Raw genomic sequence first — 20155 nt, 5'->3', positions numbered from 1 at the left:
ACCAAAGAGGTCCATCATCATCAGTTCTCAAGTTTTAGGAACCTCTGCTATGAGGACTTCTGCTTTTTCTTTTTTAAGACTATATGAATGAAATTCAGTGTGGTGGTGGTAATCGAATCACTCTCAAACCTAGGTCTGCTTACTGAAGACAAAGAAATAGTTACCTCTACCTTCAATATGCCATAAATATCACTCTCTTCAGAAAGTGTAGTGTAGAAAATGTTCCGTGAGCAAATTAAGTCTCACATTTCTAAGGGAAATAGCTGTGTCTCTCCACTGCTGATGCTTGTTAGAAGTCCTGGTCAATACCTTCTGATGCAAGAGTACTATTTCTACCCATCATCTTAAGAGTGTCCCATCCTTACAAGTGATTGTAGTAGCGCTGTTAGAGCATAGCTTAAGTTCGGGGGGGAGTCTACTTGAGCAAAAGCCAGCATACCATGATGGATTTGCTGTTCCAGTGCCAATAGGATGCCTGAGGTTTGTCAGCTGTGCTGGAATCACTTTCCACATTAAACAAATGGAGGGGGGAAAAAAGAGTACATTGAAAAGCAAAGCTTAAGAGGCTTGGAGAGATTCAAAGAAATGAAACAATAACATGTTTAATAGTGAATTCCCATTCTGGTTTGGCTTTAAGGTAGCTTCAGCCTTCCAGTCTGCTCGCAGCCTTCCTAAGTTCTCTGCCAGGATGAGTCACAGCTCCTGGAGCTGGGATCCAGTCTTCTAGACAAGCCATCTTTAAGCATCTGTTTACCTTTCCCAGATGATAATGGTTTGGAATGAGAATTGGTTTATGTTTTCCCCCCTCTTAAAATGGGGTTTATGATGAATATAAATTCACCTGTGAGAGCTTCATGCATCCCTCAGTCCCGATTCAATCCAAGCCCCACTTTGGTGTAGTTTCATGCTGTTATGCAGAGATAGGTGCCTTTGGAATACTCCTCCCTGCTGGGCTGTCTAAACTAGTTGACTAGGAATGCAAAACAAGCAATAACGAGAGCCCTGGTCTGACTGTAAACCATTATTTACCTGCTAGGAATGATATTTCCTGCTGACTGAGGTGAATTAAGAAATTTAGCCACGTAACCCCAGTATGTAATTCGTGGTACAAATTGAAACCCATATATGGCCACTCCTGCTTACATTTCTGGAGCCCGTGATGCAGCACTTGAGAGAATGGATGTGAGGATAAATCTGGCAATTGTAGGCAATGATATCTAGGAACACAGAAAGGAATGGGCCTTAATGTGGCTGCTACAAGTGGGCAGCATCGTGACTTCATTGCTAAGTGAGAAACTTCAGAGAGTTGCCAGCGTTTTTGTGCTGTATTGGCAAAGGCATAGGCTTTCCTGGGTACTAGTTCATGTGTTTCTCAATGGTAGATTATTTTTTTTCCTCTGCAAAGCTGTTTGGGGAAGTGCAGCAAGGCCCCAGTTGCATGACACAACAGTCATAACTGATTGCCTGTGCTCCGAAGAAGCCTGGTCAGATGAAGAAACAGCAATGTGCCTGGCAATTATGAATAAACTCTGAATGTAGCACTGCATAAGGGACCTCATAGATTTGCTACTATATCAGGGGGACATCTGATTGTTGTGCAGATGTTAGATACTGAACCATTGTGAATGCAGCTGAATTGGAGTATTGTAATGAAGGACTTTTCCTCTTGTTTCATTTTTAGCATACAGCTATTGCATCACTGCCCAACCAATACAGACAAAGACTATTCAGTGAGTCGCTTATTTATTTATTTTTTTTTCCCCTGTTTGCTTGTTGAACTAAAGGTTTTCCTGTTTTCTTTCCAGTACCAAATTGCTGCAAGGAATAGTTCAAGCCGGCAACCAGGGAAAGTGTTTGGATGCTCAAAGTAAGTATGTTTGTGTGTTTGTATGTGTTTGCTACAGTGCTAGAGACTGAGAAAGTACCCAAGAACTTGTTTGATGTCTGTAAGGCAGTAGCAAGATAAGTTTGGTATCAATAAGAGATATTCCTTTGCAACATCTTTGATTGTGTAATTAATAGATTCAAGTCATCAGGAATTATTCATTTGTGAAACTGAACTGATGAAAGCTAAACTAGATGCCACAGACTTTTTGGAAATAATTTGGGGTTTTGACTGGAGTAAGAAGGACAAGTTGGCAGAAAGGAATGGGGCGGGGGAGGGAAAACCAAAGGTGTAAAATGAATTTAACTTCTTTCTCTCCTGTTTGAGAGCTTTGAGAAATTGTATTCTTGCTTTTGTTTTGTTAAATGTTAGCTCTTCTGCACATCATTAATTAGTGCTGCTTTCATAACGCTAAGTGGGAAAAGAGCAAACTACACGAAGCACCACTGTACAGGGTTAGTAATTAATTTCAGATAGAATTTGTAAGGTGCTGTCCCTTTTTTAATCCCTGACTACGGGCGTTTAAATTGCGTCCCACCCGAGTTGGATGTTAATTTAAATTGTCCGCCCCCCAGCGTGGCATCTGTGAAATTCGCGCAGGGAGTCACCTGCGGCGAGTGGATAGATGAATGGTGGGAGGAGACAGGAGGCCCACAAGGTGGCAATGTTTAGAAAGCCTTCGGAAAGGATGTGCCTGGAACAGATCTGGGCTTCCTGCGGTTCCTATCGCTTGCTCCCCTCGCATCGTTGCTGCTGCATCTCTGCTATTAAACAAGAAATCTTCACTGTTGCCAAAACGGAGCATGGGATACCCAGTAATAAACCTCCTATTTGAACAGATTCACGACTGACGGTGCTCACCGTACTGTGCTGGATACAGTACATGCCTTTTCCCTTGGCAAGGAATAGGCTGCAGCATTAGTGGTTTGCGATACAGTGTGGGGCTTCTTTATTCATAGCTAGTGCTGAAAATATGCGTCCCACTGAAATGATGCTAGGACTGTTTAATGAAGAACTTTCGTTTTAAAACATACTATTGTATTTCTGCTAATGCTTGAAAAGCTGCTGCAGTGTATAAAGGCTAACTTTGGATGTAAGAGTTACTGCAGTTTGCATTGATACTTGGTGCTTTGTGGTTAAAAGTAAAAATGTCTGAGCTATTTTAAAGACGTGTGAAACTAGGGATTTGCTCCAAGTTATTTAATGGCCTAAAAAAAAAAAAAAAAACCTTAAATATGTTTGCAGAAAGATTTCTCTGGATACATGGTAGACATGAGAAATTATTCAGCATAAGTTCTGTGGGAAATATAAGAATTGCCTGTGTTCACTGGCACAGAGGCAGGTAAAGAGAAGAGACTGACACTGGGAGAGAGTTAAAAGACGAGCCACAGAGTTCAGGTTCATCGGGCTGTGAAAGAAGAGTTACTTTCACAGCAAACAGAAGATACGCCAGGCTCAAGTGCACCTGGAGATTTTCAGGAGAAGAACAGAAATCTATAATTTAGGGCTGGAAGAGGCTTGTATGCCTCAAGGATGAAGCAATAGCTCTAGAGTATAAGAGGCATCTTGAAAGCAAGAATGAGGAAAATGTAAAACGTCCTCCCCCTGTGGACACACTCCTTCCTGTGAAGGTGTTGCAGACGGAAGTGCTGCGGGGCAATGTCCTGTGCTGAGCCACAGTGGGTCTCATCGATCGCTTTCTACTCTTGCACAGAGTAGTGCTGTGGCTTAAATTCACTTAAAGTCACTGTGGTTATACTGGTGTTGTCACAAGTACTTTGAAACAACAGGAAATCTAAAGAAAACTGTGAGCATTGAGATAGTGCACAGCCACAAAATGGACATTTATAAAAGCAGGCTGCATCCTACCTGTCTAATAGAAACTTATCTGACATGTGCAGATTTCCTGCAATGAGTAACCCTCTCTGTGAAGCAACAGACAGCTTTCCAGCATATTCCCCATGGATTGCTGCTTACTGTGTAGCCTTTCCTCTCCAAATCCCTTAGTCCTTATGGCCTATTATATGTAAAAATAAAGATCTAGCTATGAGCCTTCTAATACCAGAGATTCATTATATTGCTAGAGAATTAGTTGAGCTATTACAATTGCAAGAGCCAAATCCATGTAACAGGCTATTATGTACTAGTCTCCACTCAGGAAATCTTCCGGTCTGGTTTCAGTGCCTTGGAGCCTGACAAATGGCCATACTTTTTCATGGCATTAAGTTATGTGGACAATAACATGAGGAATGGATGTTGGAACATCCAAGGACTTTCACACCTTTTACACTGGGCTTTTGGTGGTTACAATTCCTTGCTTGATGTATTATCACTAAAACATTTATGATATACACTGATGTTAGAAAGCCACTATATTGTTATATTTCAATAATTTTGAGATAGAAGAGAAAACAAATATGTATAAAAAAAATGTATATAGAAGGTATGTTTGTATGAGGAACTGCTAATTCATGAGGTGTTCAGGGGAGACCTGAACAAAAGGACCCATACGAGCTATTCTTTTCCTTGCACAGAAACAAATGTTCTCTGGTCATTCATGCAGAAGCTGCACATAATTACTTAAAGCAGGCAGACTAAAGAAGCATTTCATCTCACTTCTTTGTCCCTACCTCCCAGCATCAGCACTGGTGCAGAATGAAATGCTACTTTTAGCTAAGAACACTCTGTTTCCAACTCAGTTCCTCACTACTCCTTTCCCCAAACTGGTCCTCTTAATGTCCACCAAAGAAGACATGACTTTTCTCAAGGGCTGCTTGTACCTTCAGACCTTTTTAAGACTTATGAAATAGGTGAACTTCTGGGCTGAGCACACTGCTTTGAAAACATTTTGTTTCTGTGGAAACACTGGAAGGACCCCCAAAACATAGTGGAGGACATCTGTTTAGGAGTCAGCCCTGCATAGGACACAGCTGCTTTATAGCTGGTTTTGATCCAACATGAGAAAATCGGAGACCTAAATCCTGAACCTAAGAGAGCAAAGTTAAGTGAAGTGGAATGTTTGTTTATGGCTGCGCACTCACCAGCCCCTTTCCCTTTTTAACTTAGGAATTGGTTAGCTTTGATAGCCTTTTATGGTGCTGTCTGAAAATATTCTGAACTTTGGGGTGATATTTATTTTTTCAGTGCCCAATACTAAAAATTATCCCACAGGAGCTCAGCAAAGCGGCTGACTCATCAGGAACGTAACTTTGCTTTTCAAAAAGATAACGTGTGGTTTTGTTCAGAGTTAATAATGAGATCCTTTCCAATGCAGAAGCTGTCAACAGCGCTGACACACATTCACAGTTACAAAAACACATAGCCTTGTGGTTGGGGTTTTTATTAAATAGAAACCTCATTTTCTACCATAATGAGGAAAAGACACTGTTTTCATGCCACTAGTACCTTTTGTGCTCAGAATGTTACAGAAACCTTTTTTCATTTTATACTCAATACGACTGTTCAGAGGCTACAAAATGTTGCTACTTGTGCCATGAGTGTTGAAGCTGTGACAATATACAATAATATAAAAAAGAATGATAGCCTTATTTCCAGTTGTCTTTTGTTGCCTTCTGCATTTTGCCTGTCAATGGTGCTTCATTTAAGTTAGAGAATGTTTATTAAAGGATGATTCAAGTAATGACTTGAGTTTTGCTTCAGCAGCAAAAAAGTCCTTTTATTTTTTTTTAAGGACCTTAAAAGATATTAATCCTTGTCAGATATGTCAAGTATTAGTAGTGCATCAAGATGTTGTAAAAATAACTGTAATTTTTCAAAGCAGTTTCTAGATTTTCTTTTCAAAACAGTTTCTAGATTTTCCTAAATGTGCCCATTTAGGAAATGGGCACAAACTTGAACATAAGAAGTACTATCTAAACACGAGGAGGAACTTCTTTACTTTGAGGGTGGAAGAGCCCTGGAACAGGCTGCCCAGAGAGGTGGTGGAGTCTCCATCTCTGGAGACATTCAAAACCCGCCTGGACACGTTCCTGTGCAACCTGCTGTGGGTGGACGTGCTTTGGCCCAGGGGCCCAATGATCTCCAGAGGTCCCTTCCAACCCCATATTCTGTGATTCTGTGTTTTTATAAATATAATCTTGCAAATGTGAGCGGGACCTACCCTGATTCTATGCAGTGATCCCAAGCCTGCTGTCAGGCTGGATCTGTTAGGGAAATAGAGGATCTTTTTCTAGGAGCCTGTATCTCGCTAGTCTGTTTACAATACTGACTGCGACTGTGATCGCTTGCTGATCACTTCAATGTCCAGAGGGTGCTAGCAGCAAAGGAAGTAAGTAGCTCTGTAGCTCTAGATTTCATCCAGGGAAGGAAAAGCGAAGGCAGGAGGGATGGAGAAAGGAAGGGAGATGGAGGAGCGTAAAAGAAGGATGGGAAGAGAATGCTAAGCTGGCGCAAGTGGTGACTGCACACAGTGGTGACTCCCGAGCACCACTGAGGAATGCGACAAAGAACTGAGCTGGAATCAAAATGCTGTTGCAGATGGGGTGGGAGGCATGTGGAGCTCAGAGCACCATGGCTGTGTTCCCACCTATACCTTCTTTCCTATAAACTACATGTGTCCCTGTCCTGTGGTGTGGTCGATGCCGCGTAGCTTACCTGGCCTCTCCTCCAATGCTGCTGCTAAAGCAGGTATCTGCACATCAGGCATTGGGATGTTGGGCTGTGATGCTCAGGGCCTCCAGCAGCAGAGTGAAGTCCAGGGGGTGGACAGGCTCCCTGAAACCCACCCTGACTGCCAGGAGCCCAAGAGTAAAGAAAGTCTTGAAAGAGCTAATTCAAATAGTGCACTTCATTTTAAGGATGGGTTTGGGGGGGCAAGGTGTGATTGTTGCTGGCTTTTCTGGTTTTGTTTCTTGGGTTTGTTGTGGGGTGGTGTTTGGTTTTTTTTCTTAATCCAAGTTTTAGCATTTTTCAACATCTCTGTGCAATCACTGGGGCTGGAAACTTTGGTTTTCGTTAGCTGACTGCTGGGATTCTTGTATAATTAAGTTGCTCCGTGATCTGCATCTTCCAGAAAATCACCCTGTACACTGAGTCACGGTGAAGCGCGAGTGGCTGGCAGCGCGCAGCACGCTGCTGAGGTCAGGTGGAAGCAACACGTGTTTAATTTTTTAAATTGTCCTTACAGAAACAATGTTGCTTAGAATAATGGCCTCTTCAGCCTTCCTAGAGACTTGTTTAGCCTCAGGTAGAGTGTGGGAAGGACACTGTTGTGTGCTCCGCTGCTGTGTTACAATACAAAGTGGCAAAATTAGAGGTTTTCAGTGTCTTGAGACCTAGTAATTTGTTGTCCTTGATACATTTCCTCTGTTGTTAACTCAGGGCTTGCACTCGAGCCCAAGTGTTGTAATCATCTGTATGGTCTTGCAGGTTTGTTCCTACCTGAGCCTGGAGTAGGAACCGAAACAGGCATGTCGTGGGAGGCACTTACACATGGGCCAAGTGGATGGCAGCTGGCCCAAGCCTTAAGGGCCTCAGCTGGACATCTGCCACCAAAGCTTGCACAGCCACCAGCCCCCTTAAAAATCCTCTCTGAGTGACCAGATAGCCCAGGTAGATGTCCTGGTTACCATTCAGTGTGGGGAACGCCAGTTTTTCTTCTCTATGAATACCCGTTCCTCGTAGAAGGAAGCTGGCAGTGACCCCACATTAAGGTTTATGCAGTGGCTTCCATTAGAGCTTCATCCTCTTATACGAGGCCTGGATTTGGCTCACCGCTAATGACCTGAGCATGGGATAAACACCTTCTGAATGGCACTATAGGAAACACCCTTGCATTTTATTACACATTTTAAAAAGAATAACTGGTTCTCGCCTTGTGTCTGTATATTAAAGAACAACATTGACTGCACTCAAGTTTTTTTCAGGCTTGGTGTGATTTCCTAGCTAGGGTCTTTTTTGTCTAATATAAGAGGCTTCATGTAATCACTCTTTTAAATCTACAGCTTATGTTTGACAAGTGGGTCATTGGTTAATGGAAGCAAGTAAATCCAGCTGTTTATCTTTCCAGTAAGACCACGCACTTTCTGTATGCTCTTGTCTGCTCAGAATGGAGGTGTGTACATTTTTAACGGCCCTCCCTCTATTTTAGAGTAGGAGTGTGAGCTTTACATTACGTTCCATTTGTTCCCTACATTTAAAGAAAATAGAAGTCACAGTAGTACTTCAGCTGGTATCACATTTGATCCATGAATTTATGGCAGCAGTTGTGGTACTGTTAATTTAATTACTAGCTGTGATTTTAAGAAGTTGTTAATTTTACTTCATGGGGAAAATTTTGCATTGTACATTTCTTGCAAGCTTTCTTGCTTCCTCATTTCTCCTCCTCAAGCCCCAGTATTTGAGTGTGTTGCTGTTAGCAGACGCACCTTCCATTAAAGCAGGCCAGCAGTAGCTTTCTCCCAACTAGCTTTGCCTCTTAACAACCAGGCAAGGGCATTCTTTGGCTAATTTGAAATTTCAGAAAGTGCTTGGTAAGCTTTCTGTAGGGCGCTAGTATCTAAATAAAGCGGTTGCAGCGCTAGGTTAATAAAGGTCTCAAAGTGTTCATGGGAACTTGGTCTAATGTGTCAGGTTCCAGAAGACCAGTTAGGGAATGCCTGTCAGTGAGAGAAGCTTCCCGACACAGTTTGCAAATCTTCTTTTTTTTTTTTTTTTTTTTCCTTTTTTAATTCACAGTGCTAACATAAGTGGAATCTGGTTTAAGCTATCTGTGAAAATTATTTTTCCTCTTCATTTGAAAGCTATTTTATGAATAGACTTTGGATAAACACTAAGATGATAATGCACATTGACTGTTGCTATTGGAAAAAGTCTGTTTTCCATTAATAAATGAGGAAACTAAAACTTCATGATTAGTAATGCTATTGTGTAAAGTAGCAATGAGGTTGTATTTAGAAGAATGGTTTCTTGCTCCCAAATGCTCTACCATTTGCAAATAGTAACTATTACTTACAAGTGTGTTAAAGATCTAAATACTTAACAGCAACTTAAAAAGCATGTGTGTAAGAAATTATCAGAAAGTAAAGAGCGGAGTTCCTCAGATGCTTGCATTTGGCCCATAAGGAGCCTGAAATAACTGAAAGCAAGTCTATTCAAATGGTAAGACAAACTTTTGTTAAATTCTGTGTGTGTGTGTAATACATGGATTTCTTCTAGTGCAAAGAGGAACACTCCTTGATTTCTCTGTGAGCTGGTGACCACAAGCAAATCCTTGCAACCTAGTTTTTCAGAGGTGCCCCAGGGGTTTCAGCTCTTCAGTGCGTTAATGGTGGCAATGTGTCACACGAGGTGTGCGAATCCCGGGTGTTATGCAGCCCTTAAATACAGGTGTCACTTCTTGGGATGGCTGCGTGTGAATGTGCATGCAGTTTAGCAGGCAAGTACTGTAGCACATTCCTCTCAGCCTGGACAAAATGAGGCATGATTAGCTAATGACAGTATGTTTGCTGGACAATAGGTATGCAGCGGACTTTGTCCGAGGGAAGGAAACCAATTTGATCCAGGTTCTCTGCAGGTGGCTGATGAAGGAAAATGGAAATAGCCCAAGTGGTACAAAGGATTATGCCTGACAAAGGAAGGGTGGAAAAGAATGGGAGAAAGAACAATGGGGAAACCTCAGGTGTGGAAGATATCCCACCATAAAAGGGAGGAGCTCATCTAGTTGTAGCAATGGAGAAAAGGGATAGGATTTGTGTAGCTGCAGGGCTGGAAGCACCGCATGGATCAGGCAACAAAGCATGGAGGAAAGAATGGGGACCCACCATAGTGGGGCTTGAGGGTGAGGCAGGGGAAGCTTGCACAGACTTGTGAGAGTGAGTGTGTTGGGGAAGCCGGTCATAACAGCAGGGTCTTCTTCTGTACTGGTAAAATACGGAAAGCTGACAGAAATTAGTTGGGGTTTTTTTGTACAATGCTGCAAATGTCCCAGATAAAAACTAGTTACCAAGGGAAAGGACAGGCAGCATACAAACAACAAAGCACACCACTTTCTGTGTAATTTCTTGGCGTTTGCTAATTTGATGGGCACATGAGACACATTTGCTTTGTAAGAGGATGACTTGTAGTACACTGCAAGGACATGAGGAAACTATTTGTAGAGTATTTTTCTGCAAGGCACTGGATTCTTGGGCCAGGGTTTGCAATCACAGAAACTCACATGCCACTGAATGACTTGGCAGTGGGATTTTGATCCCGGTCAGGCATGAATACGCTCTGTATTTCTTTCACATTAGCTAGAATATGTAATAATGTTTATGTTGGCTTTTTGCTGGCTGTGGGAGGACAGACATTTAATTAACAGTTTCCTGGGACAAAGTAACCCCTTCAAATCTTGGTTTGTAATGATCCAGCCCTTTCTATCAGCTTATTGAAACATTTTTCAGTAATATGTACCCAAAAAACTCAATTGACCAGCTTCTGGAACCATAACTGTCTTGTGCCAGCCTTCTCCCTTCCTCTTTAGCAGCGGTGAATGTCTTGGACAGTTCGGTAAATGTTGACAACTGTAATGTCCCTTGTGATGGGTCATAAATGCTGCGCCAGCTTCACATGTTCAGTATCTACAATGGTGATATTGGACAAGGTGCAACGCTGAATGCTGAACAGATCTTAGCCAATAATCATTCCAAAGCATCTAAACTTTTCCTTACGTTATGCGCAGATATTGGATAGTCAAGCGGGGCATTAAATTATTTGGATAACGTGCAAATCAAATGACTATCAGCTTCACAGCTCTTGTCGTACAATACTAACAGTGAATCATTGATCCCAAGAGCTGTTTTTAACTATTCTTGAATTCTTAGGCTGCAGTATCAATGCCAAGTCAAGTTTTCAGCAGAGTAGTCAAGCAAGTAATGTTGAAAGTTATCATTGACCAATGAGGTATCACTTTAGTGTGGGATACAACCATGTCAGATTTTTACTTTAGAAACCTTGTCAAATGGTGTTGCAAAACCTCTCATTTGTTCTCTCCCATGCCCCAATGTTGCTTACATGAAATATGTAATTAGAGTGTAGTGCCTTCAAAGTATATTGCTGATATTTTCAGTGTAGAATGTAAAAAGGAATATTAGAGAGGTAGATTTACTTGTTTGCATTTTTCCAGACACCTCTCTCTAGCCCCAAGAAAAGCCAAAGATTCCTCAACAGCTGAAAATATATAAAGAAATGATAGATTTATTTTTTTTCTTCTACTCTCTCGCATTTCCAAGCCTTTCCAGGTGCTTACCATTTATAACTTGTTTCATTGGTCTTGTTTAGGAAATGGGTGTCTGAAGCTCTGACTGTTTCCAGTGGTAACAGTCAGAAGCTGTACTGTGTGGGGACTTGAAAATCCCAAATCCTTCTCTTCCAAAACACGAATCTCACTTTCATTTAGTTAAGGTCATTCTCTGAAAAAGTCTAGGAATCCAGACTACCTGGCCTTTTTTTATGTTTTTGGATTGGCCCTTCATAGTCTTTACATCTGAACTCTGACAAAACAAGCCTAGAAAAGTTAATACCTCGCTATAGATGGACATGGTGCTGGTAAATCTAGAACCGCTCCAGCCAGGTAATTCCATGTAAATGCATGTGAATGAGCCACGAGCCAGCCTCTTGCCTCAGTTCCTGTCAATCGGTATTAAAGGCAGAGTGAGAGACAGGAGCTGTTACTTCAAGCATTTATTAATCACAGGCTCTGTTTACAGATTTTCAGATGAAAGCAGCTCCCCAATGTGGGCCTGAACCTCTGTGATACCCCAGTGGATATCACAGAACACAAATGTAAAAGACAGTAAAGAATTCAAAATTTGGCTTTGGTCTGGAGTTAATGGAAGTAAAAAATTTCTTCTCTTTGGGACCATCCTTCACTGAGTGTTTCCTGCTCTCACTGGAGCTTTTTGTGATGTAGGACATGTTGAATATTCGGTGTGAACTTCTTACGTTTTACGTAAGGAATCCTTTGATGTATACTTGAAAGTGCTTCTTTCTAAATATGTTTTTTTTTTTTTCTTTAAAACAGCTTGATTTAGCAAAACCCTGAAAGGGTTGGATTTAATAAATGTCTGCTAAACCTGTTTATTAATTTTAGTCTAGCCATTAACATTAAAAGTATAAAATTAGTCTTAAAATATCTCTTCTATTCAAGGGTTTCTGAAATCCTGTTTCTGTGAACAAAAAAAGACCTGGTTTTGTAGACAACGTTTGAATCTTGAAATAATCCTCTGATTTCTGTTTGATTTATACAGTAACTATAAAAGGTAGCTGCTGCCTTTTTAAAGAAAAATACCCACAGGCTGTGGCTCTTCAAGACTCCTCTCTTTAGTGAGGAATTCATACGCTAATGGTCAGATTGGATTTGTAGCTTATTAGGCTACATTTTCAAGAATGCGTAGCTGACGAAGACACCAAGTTTTATTTTATGCTTCCTCGCAGGCATAGAACACTTCTTGAAATATGAAATGTGACCTCTGAAATATAAATATGTCCGTGTATTTAAAAATAGACTTGAATTACCTCATAGGGATGTGGTCCATGCACATTGTGTAACTGGGACAGCCCTCTCTTTCTCTTTATCTGTCTCTCTCCAGGGAAGGCAAATAATCAAGACTTTGCTTAAAGTGGCAACACTATAATCCCCAAGGGCGGGAAGCTCATTCTTTATCTACAGGATGTCTGGAGTGATAAGTAGCTGTTTTATTAAAACTCATGCAGTGTTTCTTTGTCCTGACAAAATTATCATTTGCTGTTTGGTATGGTGAGTTTAAATGCAACGTGCCCTGAAATTTAAGGCATAGAATGAAATAACGGGATGGAGGTGGGAGGATTTGTTCAGTGCTGTGTAAACAAAGAAAGTCTATAAAGTTATAGTTTTGAATTCTCACTTGAAGTGATTTTATGCCACAGTGGGAGCTTTCCTTTGGGTTGCTCAGTGTGGTTGACAGCATGAGTGGAACGGGAAATGTGAGCTCTTCTGCATAACCCAGGTTAGCTTGAAACTTATCATACACCACATCATATCTGATATACATTCACTGTGTTAGTAACACTGCTGTTGCTGATTCCTTTATGGACGTTTCTGTGCAATACGTTATCATTACAGGTTAGAAGCATGCACTAATTTAGGCTGGCACAAGCCAATGCTCTCTAATAGACCTGCAGTTATCTCATTTGTACTTCCCGTAGATAATATGCAAATCTGGATCTCCTAAATCTTCTGTTCTTAATTTACTAAAAGAAACTTTTATTCATGACGTATGCTATCAGAAATTAGTCTGATGCAGCCTAATTAAGTATGCTGTGTGGTTATATCCATGCTACTGAATCCCCTCATGCTGGGAATGAAGTATGTCTGTGTACCTTCATGAACTGGGGCTTCCTTGAACAAGCAAGATGTGACCAAGACTTAACAGAGTAACTTTTTTTTAGCTCTTCCCAAACTTTCTTCCTGGTTTGCTTTATTCACTTATTTTCAAATCTGAACAGTATTGGCCAACTCCTTCAGAGAGAGGCTGTTTCTGCACAGGTTTCTGATAAACATGTACTGTTGAGTGCTAGAAATAACTTTGATTTTGTTCTACAGTGTGTAAATCTGTTACTTTGCAGAATTCTCTTAGTCTTCAACCCGATAAAGGAGGACTATGAGAATAGTTAAATTAGAAAAGCAAACTACGTTGATCAAGACTGCTGCTTTGCAAAATCTGTTACTACCTTCAAACTGTTTGTTTGCCTGAATTCTGGTTTTCTCATTCTCTTTCCCAGTGGAAAAACTGCACTCTGACAGGATCGTTCATGAAACTCCTCTGAACAGTGAAGTATGTGGCCCAATATAATTATACTTGCATGGTGTTTGCTACAGTTTGAAGTTGTAGCTGAGGTGTATTCTGAGAGCAGTGCCAGGAATATCACACTGATTCTGTTATGAACTTGAACAGAGATGCCAGATAAGGGATGCTCACCGGCCACTCCAGGGTTAAATTCATTTTTCTTGATCTCATCTCCTATTCCTCCTGCCCCCAAAGTTATCCAAGCAATGGGGAATTTCTGCAGTTGTTAATTGTATTTATACTTTGGATATGTCACACACAAAGCTCCTTAAAACTGTTTGGTTTTTTTAAATCTTCTGACAAATATATCAGGCAGAAGTCTCTGCTGTGGTCATCACCTCTGTTTTCAGAGGCTGCACATTGGTCACTTCTTATCAGCATTGAAATACTCATAATTCATTTCCACATTAGCTGCCTAGTATAATATTCTGGCTTGAGCATGCCTGAGGTCTTTCTAACACTTGATTTTGGGCTTTTAGGGGATTTCACTCTTGGGTATTATAAATTACACTGCATGGTCTTTTTCTGCAGTAAGTGAGGCCTAGGGCAAGTAAGGAGAGAGGAACTGAAAATGAAAGCTCCGAGGAGGGAGGAACCAGATTTTGGAGAACGGTGTTTAGGCCTGCTGCAGTGCTTGCCGGTGCTTGCTCTGCCCAGTTCACCACGGCAGAAATCAAATTACTGGGATGTGTGTGCTGGGGTGGGGTGGTGCCATTTTCATCCTCCTCACACCTTGGGATTTGCTGTATTCTCCAGGGGAAGTGTGGGATCACCTTGTAGCCAAAGTCGGGTGGGAAGTGGGGAGCAGCAGACTAACGTGGCTTGAGAGTGGGTTGCCCTGAGAGTATGCAATATCTCTGTCCTTGGCGATTTTCAAGGCTATGGCTATGATCATGTCACCAAACATGACCTCATCTTGTGTTGGTGGTGATCATGCTCCGAGTGGGAGATTGGATTGGGCGACCTCCATAGGTCCCTTCCAGCCATTGCTTCTGTGGTTCTCAATGCTTGAAGATCTGTTACACCAGGTTTTGTAATTCTACCCTTCGGCATTAATTGCTTTCCTGGCTCTTTGTTTTGCTTAGTCTGCACATCATTTGTGGGGGTTTTTTATCAACACTATGATGACCTTTTATTCTTCAAGCTGCTTTTCTATCTGTATGCCTACTGCATGTAAAACCTATAAAGGCAGCATAGGTGCCCAGGCACCTAATAACGGCAACAGGTTCCTCTTTCTTGATCCGTGTCACTGGATCCGCATCTGAGACCTCTTTGCTCATGATGAAAGTGGGAAGAAGAGGCTGGTGGCTTCCTGTGTGTAGAGAGTCGTATTTGTGGGCCACGCAGTGCACAGAAACAGAGATGCAAGTGGAGGGAATGCCACGCATATGGAATCCATGCTGCTCCCTGTGCCCCCAAGGCTGTGCTAGATCAACCGAAGCAGCATGTGCTTTCTGAAAACTAGTTCCAAGCTTCTATTGCTGAGGCCTGGCTCAGCTTCTACAAAGGTATGGTACTGTGTTGAGGCAGCATGTGTTTTCTGACCTTGAATCCTAATACAGAGGCAAGAAGGGGTCTGGAGCGAGGCTGCCGTGCTGTCCTCACCTGCACTTCTCTCCTGTAGCTTTGCCAGCACGTGTTTTAAACAGCTTTGGAGATTTCAATAAAGAAGCTTCTGTTCCTTGCCACTGGTTGAAGAAATAAAAATATTTTTACAAGTTAGGGTAGCAGAGTGTTTTACTGCTCGCTGCCTAGCAGAGCAGGTAGGGTTATGTCTAGCCCCTGAAGACCTGCTATAGATTATTTTTATATTCTGTCACCATGTAGCATTTCTGGCTTCTCCATGCTCTTCCGTGTTACTAAGACACTTACTGGCCCTTTTAGTAGAATGTATTTTGTTGCTTGTTTTGAAAAAGACTCAAAGGCAACTTTCTCCAGGGGTTTTAATGTTGCCAGATGAATTGAACATTTTTCAATAAAGTATGTCAACTGCAAATGTCCATAGGTTGGTTACTGAAGTGAAATTTGAGTATATTTGAAAACCTAGCAGAAAGAATAAATAAAACCTCCTGTCCTGGTGTTCAGAGGACCATGGCAAATCAGCGGACTAATTTGAGTTTTGTTAGATTACTCTGTGTGTGCGTTAATGTATACATCTGATTTAAATCCAAGTAGTTTCTCAGGAGTCCAAGTGCTGTGCAATTGGTGTTTAGTTATTGATTGTATTCACCTTACAAGCTCTCTGTGAATCCAGAGCCTGTATCATGAGCATAATCATGTAAACCAAGCTTTCAGTGAACTGTTATTTCAGTCTGAAAGGTTAGATAAAGATTAGTTAAAATTTTGTTAAATCACTCTTTGTACAGAAAAATATCTGAGATATGTGATCAAATTCATGCTTCAGAACTTTTGAGTTTTATTAAAATATCAGCATGTGCCTCTGAGAAAATATTAAAAATACTCATATTGTTTCTATTTGACCTGCCACCTTAAAACTCGTTTTAAAAGAGAGTTGGATTTGGGGGTGTGGATTTTTGTTTTTTTTTTTTTTTTTAAGATGTTGGTAGATCTGCAGAAATCTTTTTTTTTTTTTTTTTTTTTTTTTTTTTTTCTTTCTCTCTTTTGCATCTAACAGCCTTGAGGTCAGAGCTGTTTAGAGACTGTGCCCATGGTCACTCTTGCTGGTTTCTGTTTAGAGAAAACAATTTGTAAACAGTTGGATGGTTTGTTTTTCTAATGCGGTCAATGTGTGAGATTTGATCCACTGTTGGGACATGAGGGTAGGTTTTACCCTGGTGAAGTTCAGATCTGCTTCCAAGGATGACCAGCATTGCTCTGTGGTTAATGTCAAACTTTGAAGGATGCTATTTAGGCCAGGGGAGATATGCGGAAATCAGAGATATGCAGAGGGAAACAGACTTCGGGGGGGTGGCGGGAAGGGATAAAAAAAAAACCCTTTGACATTAAGAGGAGGAAGAGATGAGGGTTTGTGTGAATGGTGGTGCTAGCAGTGCCAGCAGTTCAGTCCTACTGCCTTGGCAGTTTTTTCCTTTCTTGTTTCTGACCCAAGGAAGATTGTAAAGGATGGTGCTGTCAAATGGTTTCTCTGTGTAAGCCTGAGAGTAGGAGAAAGCTGGAAATGAGCAATGCGGCTTGACAGGTGTTTTGCTGCGCTCCCCAGCGAAGCTGTAAGCAGGGATACAGAGCTTGGTAACTTGGACATCCTGGTACTTGGGGGTTAGAGGGGGAGGGTGGATGGAAATCCAGCTGGAGTAGCAGACACAGGAATGGGGAAAAATATAGCATTAATGAACTTAGACCTTATGTGTTTTTGTATGGTTAGGAGTCCATGATTTTTGACATAATGTATCCTTGTACCATTTAATATTTATGCACATTTTTGCTACTAGAGTGTCTACTGTATTAAACACAAGACCTGTTCTTGTGGACCTGGCAGACCAGGGCAAGCTTTGTGTGGTGGAGATGGCTGTAGTTACCCTGGGCACACCAAAACGGAGGGAAGATGTTCAGGTGAGCTGGGTGGTGTTTCCTTGTTTGTTTTTTACTGCTGCCATCTGGGCAGAGTGGTGTGATGTGGGGGCTTTTTTTTTTTTTTTTTTGTGCTAATTGCCATACCTGGACCTGAAATAGCTCTGTGGTGTCAGGAAAAGGAGGGAGGTATTGGGGGCAAGCAAGGGGGATGCCGAGGTAGCAGGGCAAGGAGGGGGATGCAAGGGTGGTGTGGTGAGGCACTGGAACAGGTTGCCCAGAGAAGCTGTGGATGCCCCATTCCTGGAAGTGTTCAAGGCCAGGCTGGATGGGGCTTTGAGCAACCTGCTCTAGTGGAGGTGTCCCTGCCCATGGCAGGGGGGTTGGAATTCGATGATCTTTAAGGTCCCTTCCAACCCAAACCATTCTGTGATGCTGAGGTGTTGGAACCAGGGGGGGATGCTGAGGCACCGGGAGCAAGGAGGGGGGATGCTGAGGGACCGGGCGTTGAGGTCTCGGTTGTTCTCGTAAAACCAGGGCGACATCGTGGCTGCCGTTGTCATAGGGAGAGGCGGGCAGAGGAACGGCGTGGTTCCCCTCCCCGTTCCTGGAGGAAGGGGGTGGGAGAAGGACGCCTACGGACACGCGCGGAGCGGCGGGATAATGATATAGGGAGGGGGGCGCGGGGCTGCCCCCGGCGCTTTGTCTGCCCGCACCGCCGAACACCGTCCCCGCGGGTGTCCCCCCGCCCCGCACACGCGTGGCGAGCGGCTCTTTGTGCGGGGGCGCGGGGCGGAGCGGGTCCGTCCCCGTCCCCTCCGTCCCTCCCTCCCTCCGTCCGTCCGTCGTCGTCCCCCCCCCCCAAGCCCCGCCGGGCGCAGCGGGGCGGCCGCGGCGCGGAGGGAGGCGAAGGGCGCGGAGTCGGCCGGTTGCCATGGCGAGGGGCGGTCACGTGGGGCGGTGGCGGCGGGGCTGACGTGCGCGGCGGGGCGGGGCGGGGGAGAGTCGGGAGCCGCCGCCGCCGCCGCCACCTTCCGCACAGCAGCAGCAGCCGCAGCAGCAGCAGCAGCGCGGGGGCTCCGCGGAGCGGCGGGGAGCGCCAATGCCCGGACCGACCCAAGCCCTGTCCCCAAATGGCGAGAACAACAACGACATCATCCAGGATAACGGGACCATCATCCCCTTCAGGAAGCACACGGTGCGGGGGGAGCGCTCCTACAGGTACGGCGGCGGCTAGCGGGGCGGCGGCGAGTCGCGGGGAGTATGGGGGGGCGGGAGGGGTGCTGCAGCGCGGGGGGCGGTTGCATAAGGCGGCTGGGCTGCAGCCCCCCCTCCCCCCGGTCCCGCTGCAGCCCCCTCCCCCGGTCCCGCTGCAGCCCCCTCCCATCCTCCCGGTTCCGCCGGAGGGACGGGGGCTGCGGAGGTGCTCGCATTGTCCGGCTGGAAAAGCGTTTGGTTGAATAGGCGGGATGTCTGCCGGGGGATCTCGCCGCTCCCGGGCGGAAGAAGGGCGGTTAAAGAGAATAAAATTTAAAAAAAAAAAAAAAAAAAAAAAAAGGAAAAAAAATGAGGGGGGGAAAAAAAAAAAAAAGAAAAAAGGCAGGAAGGGGAGAAGCCCGCGCAGGCAGCAGCCAGCTCCCCCTGGAAGGAGCCGCAGCACCTCGCTGCGGATCTCGGAGGCGGCGCCGTGCGGGAGGCGGCGGCCGGGGATGGCGGGGCGCGGGCAGCCCCTGCCCGACTGGCAGCCCGCACCGGGGTGGGGGGGGGAAATGGGGGACGGGCGCCCCCACCCCTGGCACACCGGTCCGGGGGTGACAGGGACCCCCGGCTCATCGGGGCGGGGGTGACATTCCCCCCCCCCCGGTGCTTTGGCGAGTGGGGGTGGGGGGGCGGCTCCATCCGCCACCCCCGCCCGCCGCGGCGGTCGGAGCCTGCCCCACCTTGTATTTATTTACCGTTTTTTCATTTCGGGGGGTTGGGGGGGGGGCGGGGGGCACGTCCTTTGTCGCAGTTGTAGGCATTTTTGATGAATCGCTTGGCATGCGCTGCTGGCAGCTCCTCTGCATTAACATCTCTGACAATATGTTCCGGCAGATAAGCTCATTAAAATTGTTTGCATTGTTTGATAAGGGTCGCGGCGCAGCCCGGAACGCAACTGGTTTTATGTGCTCCTTGCTGCCGACTCGAAGGGCCATAACACGGCCAGTAGCTCCCCTTATGTTAATACACAGTTATTTTAAATACTGCCTGGATGACAGCAAGCAATGCCTCTGCAGAGAACACGCCCCTTAAAGCTGATTTTTCAAACCGCAGGAAATGATGCTGCTTTCAAATATCTGACTAAAGTGGCGAGTTGTACGCTCCATTAGATGAAAACAAATGTGGATGACTTGGCTTGTTTGTCTGAAGAAAATCGCAGTGTTTTTTTTTCCTTCTGCTGAGGAATAACAGAGCTGCTACCGGCGTAGCTGACCAGTAATAACCTGATCAGTGATTCTCATTGTTGATCGCACACCGATGGGTGATCCTGAAATGCCTCAGAGATCCAAGTGTGTGCTTTGTTTGAATACCACAAAATTAACTCTGTCCCTTTCTCTGAATCTATTGATACTTTGGGTTATGAAGGCTGGATGTGCAAGTTTAGCACAAAGTAGCAACATAGCTTTTTGTAAAGACCTATTTCTGTGTGCAGAAAGATTGGAGCTCTCACTTTCTATAGCTGAATTTCAGCTGAGCAGCACAAGATTGTTTTAGAGGAAAGCTGTATTTCCATCATGCACCTAAGCAGAAATATGGAATAGATTTGAAATGAATTATCATGCATCTATCTTTAGTCATTCTGACGTGTCATAGGTGCTACTGATTGTGATCTCACTGGCGTCCTTCAGAAGTTTTCTTGGAAAACCTCTGATGTGTTTAGTGATGTCGGGTTTTTTTGTTTTTGTCAGTTAGGTTG

At 44.0% G+C, this 20155-nt stretch overlaps 1 protein-coding gene across 3 annotated transcripts in view; it reads left to right on the top strand.

Annotated features, from left to right (window-relative positions):
- Positions 1–20155, top strand: part of MAPRE2 (microtubule associated protein RP/EB family member 2) — a 105325-nt gene that overhangs the window by 24615 nt on the left and 60555 nt on the right. Inside the window, exon 2 of one of the 3 annotated variants that reach the window (XM_074146104.1) lies at positions 1806–1867. Coding sequence is in view for 2 of the 3 variants with exons in the window: in XM_074146103.1 (XP_074002204.1) it covers positions 18302–18420 (119 nt within the window). In the remaining variant the exon portion in view is untranslated. Of the gene's footprint in view, positions 1–1805; positions 1868–18241; positions 18421–20155 lie in introns of those variants that run through there. The other 2 variants (XM_074146103.1, XM_074146105.1) reach the window with 2 other exon arrangements.

Source organism: Numenius arquata, chromosome 4, assembly GCF_964106895.1.
Source record: "Numenius arquata chromosome 4, bNumArq3.hap1.1, whole genome shotgun sequence".
In the NCBI taxonomy this organism is placed as follows: domain Eukaryota; kingdom Metazoa; phylum Chordata; class Aves; order Charadriiformes; family Scolopacidae; genus Numenius; species Numenius arquata.
Note: the sequence above shows the minus strand (reverse complement) of the source record. Positions and strands in the feature narration are given on the sequence as shown.